Below are 7321 nucleotides of genomic sequence, written 5' to 3'. Positions count from 1 at the left end.
AGCCAACGGAAAGCTCTCCTGCATCTTCGCCCAGTTTTCCATGTTACCGACATGATACAGCTGAAGCTCTGTAAGCCACCCTGTGACCTCAGGTGAGAACACGTGCAGGGTGGAGGCAGAGAGAACTGTCAGCAGCACGAAGGCGGCTGGTTTCTCCTCTGGCAGGTGGCCGGGCCAGAAGGGACCCCCCCACCCGAGACAGCTGAGCCCAGGGCAGACAGCGGGGAACCGCAGGGAAGGAGGAGGGCTCACTCCCGGGGTATCTCGGTCATCTCCCAGGGCACCCACCGGGCGCATGCGCTTGTGGGCCAGACAGCATGAGGGCTGCGAGCCAGGTCCACCCATAAGGGGTGGCTGGCAATGACAGCCATGGCCNCAGTCTGCACTGGCCCCACGCCCTCCCCGCCCCTGCAGTCTGCACTGGCCCCACGCCCTCCCCGCCCCTGCAGTCTGCACTGGCCCCACGCCCTCCCCGCCCCTGCAGTCTGCACTGGCCCCACGCCCTCCCCGCCCCTGCAGTCTGCACAGGCCACACGCCTCAGCAGCTGCGCCGGCTCAGGGACCATGACAAGTGGCCACACTGCCCGAGGCACAGAGACCAGGGAAGACATACGATGCTGGGTCCCAGCGAAGGCTCCAGCCAGAGTCTCAAAACCAAGGGAGACCACAGGCAGAACCACCCACCTGCCCCACGGGCTCTTTCTGGTGGGGGGTGGGGGGAGTGGGCAGCAGGCAGACTTCACTGCCTCCTCTTCCAGAGAAGGTGCGTGTCCACCGTGGACTGTGGCCCCGGCCTCCCCAGAGACCACAGGGAACAGCTGGGGGTCCGGCCTGAGGAAGAACTCACCTCCAGACCTGGTCTGACCTGGCGTGGGGACTCCTTCCCTCTGCCCTGAGGCTATGACCCGGGTCACCTGGGCGGGCTCAGGGGGTCTCGGCAGGCAGGAGAAAGGGTCTGCCCACCATGTGCCCAGTCAGGGCCCCCGAGGGCGCCCGTGCCGTGTGCATAAGCACCGCCTCGTACAAGTGAGACCCGCCCTCCCTGCCTGCCGGAGACCCTACTGCCTGCACCCGCAGGGTCCCTGTCATTTGTACAAAGAGGGAATCGTCTGTTAAATGGACTTTAAACTGTTTTATTTTCTCCTCACGGCGAAACCCATGGAAAAGAAGTCTCTGTTCTAAAGGGCCAAGCTTCGTTTATATGTTCATTCCTAATTGCACCTCTCTGGGCCCAGAGAGCTGCCGAGGCCCCTCCTTCTGCGAGCTCGGCAGCCGGCACAGCCGAGGACGTGGGAAAACCGGGGAGCCCACAGGCCCTTAGAATGGGATCCTCGTGTGGAGGAGGGGGCGCCCTGAGGGAGCCGCGCCCAGGGACATCGTCCCTCGAAGTTACCCATCAGGGTCCTGAGGCCCTCCTCACGCGCAGCCACCGGACTTACTTTCGCCTTGTTTACATCAGGACACCTGGGCTTTGGAAAACCCGGAGAAGATGAAGAGGTACAGTGTTTTAATTGAATGCAATGTCTCTAAAAAAGATATGGGGGAAGTATGCGTTCTACAGACTTCGCGTCCCCTGGAAAAGACAACAGATGCTTCCGAGTAGAGCAGACCCCTAAAACGGTAGCTGATATTTGCACAAGAAAAACCACTAATTTCTGGGGTCACTGGCAGCTGCCGAGCGCACTGCACTTCTGTCCTCTGAGAGCAGGTGTCTGTGTGTGAACGTGCCACGCNCTACAGACTTCGCGTCCCCTGGAAAAGACAACAGATGCTTCCGAGTAGAGCAGACCCCTAAAACGGTAGCTGATATTTGCACAAGAAAAACCACTAATTTCTGGGGTCACTGGCAGCTGCCGAGCGCACTGCACTTCTGTCCCCTGAGAGGTGTCTGTGTGTGAACGTGCCACGTGTGTGACTCTAGGCACGCTCTTACGCAGTTTCCTACACTGTTCCACGGTCACAAGTCAGGTACAATTAAAGCAAATCACAAGTTCATCCAGCACTTTTTTGAGTCATGTCATTGAGAGCTTTCTGTTGTTGTTAAAACGTCAGCATTGCTCTCTTTCCGCTAATGTCACTAGTGACTTACTGAGACCAAGACATGCGCGGCCCCTTGAACCCTTTACCGGAAGACCCAGCCAATCAAAGGATTTGCCAGAGACCCCCTCCCGGGGGTGAGGGTCGGCTGGCCAGACTTGGACGCACACTGATGTTTCCCCGGCACGGCCACCTGGCTGTTCCCTCCCTGTCCTGGGAGACCGGGGCCGGAGGACCCCCGGCCGGGGCCTGCACCACTAACGCCCAACCCAGGAAGGGCAGCGGCTCCGTGACGGGCCTCGCTGTGGTCATCAGGCGTTTCAGTTACGGTCCGGTGAAGGCTTGGGAGCCCAGGACAACAGTGGGGAACAACAGTCTGGGCGTGCGTCCCCGGCCGGGCCCGCCTCGTTTCTACAGACGGGCAGCCCCCCACGAGCCACTTATCTTAAACGCCAGGAGACCCCGTGGGGCCCGGTGACAGGCAGGAGGAATGACGCACAGATTACATGAAAGACCAGCGTTTTCCAAGTCGAGCTCTGCGTACTCTGTTATTTTTCAGTTAACTGAAAAGACTCTTTTTTTAAGGCTCTTTGATATATTCTGTGAAAATTTTGCTGATAAATAAAAACATTCTAGGGCCGTGAATGTGGAAGGGGGAACATTTTCCCCTGCTGTCTGGACTTTACAAGGAAGAGAGGTCCCGAAGGACAATACTTAGAGGATCTGTTCTGTGTTATCACGTCTGTCTGTCTTTCTGGTTGATGTGAAAGGAGGCCGACTAAGCATCAGTGGTTTGGCTGTGATTAGAGCCGTGGGGGGGGAAGGGGGGACAGGGGAGTCTTGTGGTCCCTAACTTGTCTCCCTACAGCCCTGACTTGCCAGGTCAAGGTGTCTCACTCTCTTCTATTTCTACCCCGTCCCCAGGGCCCCCTGCTTGGTTCCCCACGTGTGCACACGTTTTCACAAAGGCAAGTTTATTTGGGCTGATTACCAAGTTCCATTACCCTTTGCAAATACTTTTTAGAACTGCTTTTGCCACGATTCATTCCGGGGGGGGACCCGGCGGAGGCCCTCCCATCTGATAGCCCGCCACGTCCCCCTCGCCCAGCGGGTCGGCTGCAGGGCCTAAAATGATGGATTTCAGCAAGACTGGCTCAATCCCAAAAAGGAGTGAAGAGAATGGACACAGGGTGCAAGACGGGGCCTCACGAGCGAGGAGGCGACCAGATGGAGGAGGGTGGCATGTGCCCCGAGGACACATCCGGGCCTCCTGGCGTTTCCGTCACTGTGGGCCAGGCTGCCAACGTGTGCTATGCGTGCCGACAACTCTCTGTTACGTGGGCCTTGTTTCTGAATCTGGGGACCAGCCACCACCCATGCTCTGACCAGGAGCATCTCCCGTGAGCACGAGCGGGAACGTGGCGAGGCAGCGCACGGCAACCTGTCCAGGGCTCCTGCCGTCCGGCCGCTCCGGGAAAACATAGATAAAGACTCGCAGGAGGAAAACTGGCCTGGGCAGCCAGCACGGTGTCTGAGAGCACTTCCAAGTAGGTTTCCCTGGTCCAGGGCTTCCTGCCTTTTTTTTGCCATAAGTAACAGAGAGTTTCCTCTATGTGGCTAAAATGCTGTCCCTGATAAGTTTTTTTTTGTTTTTGATTTTTAATGTTTTATTTATTTCAGAGAGAGAGAGACAGCATGAGCAGAGGAGGGTCAGAGAGAGAGGGAGACACAGAATCGGAAACAGGCTCCAGACTCTGAGCTGTCAGCACAGAGCCCGACGTGAGGCTTAAACCCACGAACCATGAGATCATGACTTAAGCCAAAGTCGGACGCTCAATCGACTGAGCCACCCAGGCGCCCCGTCCCTGATATGTTTTCAAACATGTTTAGATCAAGGACGACGCAGCCATGTGCTCCGTGCTCAGGAGGAGGAGAAAGGTGTCAAGCAGGCCCACTAACCGATGGATGGGACCATCACTGGTCGCGACCTCTGGGGGCCAGCACTGCCATGGGGGAGCCTCCAGCCTGCGTGATCCGCCCTGTCCGCCCGTCCTGCAGACGCCGGGTTTCCTAAAATCTAGAGACAAAACAACAGTCATTAGTCCTGCCGGCCTCAGGGGGCTCAGGAACTAAGTCAGCCGAATCATGTCAACTCAGAAGCAAAAGCTCTAAAGGCAACTAAACTTAGCTTTTAACTGAAAGGTTAGCTGAATAACCTGGAAGAGAAACAAGCTGCTCACCCCAGGCGGCCCATCTTCTACACCAGGGTCCCTTTTCGGCACACACACGGGAGGGGGGGCAAGAAGGGACCCCTCGGGACGCACTGTCTCCTGCGGCTACTGCTGCGGAAGCCGGGATCTTGGAACCAAAGTGAGAGTGGCTTCCACAGGCTCCCCTGACCACACACGACCCTTACCTAGTCTCAGCACAGGCCCCGCCTGCAGCGGTCACGGGCGTGGGGAGCGAGTGCCTCTCCAAACATCCCGCCCGGACCGCGCTGTGCGTGAGGTCCCCAAAAACTCAGAGACAGAAGTGTCTGGGCGTTATTGGCTTTGAAACTNGCCATAATCATCGCTGACTCTGTGGGGTGGGGGTGGGGTGGGGGTGGGTCAGTATTCTACAGCAAAGTAAAGGGATCGTCAGCACGGTCAAAGATCAGGAAGCAATGGGGCGTAAATCAAAATGCATGGAAAGGAAAGCCAGCCAGCAGAGGGGTTCCCCAGGGATGGACACCCAAATAAATCAATCAGGCGAGAGAATGGAAATGGATTGGTTTGGCAAGCGGACGTGAGCAGGAAGTGTACATCACACACCGCAGGGCCGTCTGCAAGCCTGGGACGTGGCTGTGCCTGGTGGCCAGCGGCCCTACTGTCGGGCGTTTTTACGCTTTTCGTCCAGACATCCCGCAAGCCTTGGTGAGCCCGCGGCTCCTGCCAGCCATCCTTCCTGGGGGCGGCTCTCTCTGGGCTGGGGTGGGCGTCATCGCTCCTGATGACGTCACCGGGGTCCACTTGCTCCCCAAAGTCCTCCTCGATGCTGCTCTGCCGGGTCAGCGTCCGCCGCCGGGCCAGCAGAGGCCTCAAGCTTCTCCTACAGGGACAGGGCCCCGGGCCCGGGCCGCACTTGGCCGTGTTTCGGAAGCCGAAGCGCAGCTCTTCCTCCTCGCTCCCACAGTCCAGGCCACTGTCCGGGCTCCTGCTGGCCGAGCGGCCGAACCGGCAGCCTCGGTCTTCTGGAACCGAGTCCTTGGCGTGGGGGCTGATCCCGGGGCCCCTGGGCTTGGCCGGGAGCCAGGACACCTGGGGGGCCTCATCCCCACTGCGGACACGGGCGCGGGCCCTAGCCGAGTACCCTAAGCCCTGTCTGTGCAATAGCTGCGGTGGCTCTGCCTCCTCGGCTGCTTCAGGGATACTGAACAGCCCCTTACTGGGGCAGGCCTGCTGGGGGTGCTCAGGGCGCTCCAGGAAGGCCCCTTCGGTGCCACTACTCTGAAAGCACTCCTTAAGGGGTGGGGTGTTACCGCAGGGTATGACCAAAGTGACATGGGGGAAGGAAAGAAAACAGACAGAATTAGTCTCGGACGCGAGGAGGGACAGGCATGCGTGCACTCGCGGGGGTGGAAGGCGAGCTTCGGCCGGCTCTGGAACAGAACAGAAGGTGAACCCACGGTGCCCGGTGGGGCAGGCAGGAGGCGTGCTTTGGGCGGAGTGGAGGCCACGAGTGTGGTGGGGGGGCTGGGGTGCAGGACATCTAGCAGCTGGAGGCTGGGCTGCTCTTAACTTGGAAGCCACAGTAAAGGAGTCCGTGGGAGGGAGGCGGTCCCCACAGCGGCCCCGCCCATTACCCCGGGGCCCTCACCTCCTCCAACAGCTGCAGCTAAATGCCTGTGTGACCTCAGGGCCTTGGCCCTTGTAGCTTGGGGCAGTGCATGCTGCACAGCCCTGCCAGGTCAGTGTCTGCAGAGGACCTGGTAGGCATGGCCCTCTGGATCCTGGCTGCTGGCGCGCAGGGACCCACATCCCGCCGTCCCGGCCTGGCATGCACAGCGCCACCGAGGGCGCTGCCCCACGCCAGAGATGACCTGGCCACCGCGTGCCCACAGGTCCGCAGGGGCATCCCTGAGCCCCTCCTCCACACCTACTGAGCACAGCCAGACAGTTTCTCCTTGGGGAGGCCCTCACTACCCCGCCAGGCAAGGCCTTTCCTCCAGGACCCCACCTGGGGCTCCATGAACTGGGGACCCTGGCGCATTCGCCTGCGCCAGGGTCAGAGCTCAGTGCCTGCAGTGAGGGCCCGAGCGGCAGTGCGCCCTTGTCTTTGACCCAGTCTCTTGCCTTTGCTAACCTGACACCAGGGTCTGTCTGGGAGCGGGAGGAAGGGGTCTGACCGGGGCTCCCGCAGCGAGGCTACAGCTGCAGGAACCGTCCAGAGGCGGGAAGTGGGGCCCAACAAAGCCATATCACATCCCCAAACTGTCGGACTTCCCAGAGGACTCGGAAGTCCACACCAGTCTGTAGAATCTCCTGACTTATAAACCTGTATCAGCGCTGTGGGCACAGCGAAGTGAGTGCACCTGTGCCCCCACAGGCCCCCCTGTGCCGTCTGCCGGGTCCCAGGAGGCGGGGGTGGGGGGTGCACTGGGCCATCAGTTCCATAGGAACCTGTCATCCTCAAACCTCCTCTCTAGGTGAGAAGGCAACCATTTTGCTTCTTTACTAACCCGGTCGCAGTAAGTGCCGTCCAGGAGCTTTCTCCACAGGAAGGAAAAGCATCCTGGAAAAACGGATACAGGCCCCGCCCAGCCCAGCCCAGACACCTGCTGGCTGCCCGGGGCTCTGGGGCCAGGCAGGAGGAGTCTGGGGGAGGCGGCCTGCGGCCTGCCTCCCTCAAGGAAGTTGCTGTGAGTCCTGCTGGCCGGTGTGACCTTGGGAGCTGGCAGGAGGCCGGGGAGAGGCCCCAGGACTGGCGGAAGCACCGACGTCTGGCATGTTCTTTGGCCACAGAGGATCCCCAAGCCTCTGCTGGGGCCCTTTGCTGGGAGAACATCTGCATCTTTATGCAAGTGGGCACTGCGTAGTGAGCAGTGAGCCTGGCAGCCAGCGCCAGACGTTGCCTCCTACCCACCACCACTCAAAACACACGGCTGTGTCCTAGAGGAATTCGGTGGCGGGGTGCGCTCTCTCCCAGCAGAATTTTCCTCTCCGTGGCCTTTTGCAATTGCAAAGCCCACAGGGGTCCCAGCGGCGGGGCGGCTCTTTGTCTGCCCCGGAGCTGGGAACGGGCC

The 7321-nt window shown here is 60.0% G+C and overlaps 1 protein-coding gene across 1 annotated transcript in view; it reads right to left on the bottom strand.

The window, feature by feature from the left end:
• The window catches only part of RIMBP2 (RIMS binding protein 2), a 93820-nt gene that overhangs the window by 12521 nt on the left and 73978 nt on the right, over nucleotides 1-7321 (bottom strand). Inside the window, exons 14-15 of the mRNA XM_077761720.1 lie at nucleotides 4851-5537; nucleotides 3997-4114 (exon numbers count right to left, since the gene is read on the bottom strand). Of these exons, the coding sequence (XP_077617846.1) occupies nucleotides 3997-4114; nucleotides 4851-5537 (805 nt within the window). The remainder of the gene's footprint in view (nucleotides 1-3996; nucleotides 4115-4850; nucleotides 5538-7321) is intronic.

Source organism: Crocuta crocuta, unplaced genomic scaffold (genome assembly GCF_008692635.1).
Source record: "Crocuta crocuta isolate KB4526 unplaced genomic scaffold, BGI_CrCroc_1.0 scaffold862, whole genome shotgun sequence".
Lineage (NCBI taxonomy): Eukaryota > Metazoa > Chordata > Mammalia > Carnivora > Hyaenidae > Crocuta > Crocuta crocuta.
Note: the sequence above shows the minus strand (reverse complement) of the source record. Positions and strands in the feature narration are given on the sequence as shown.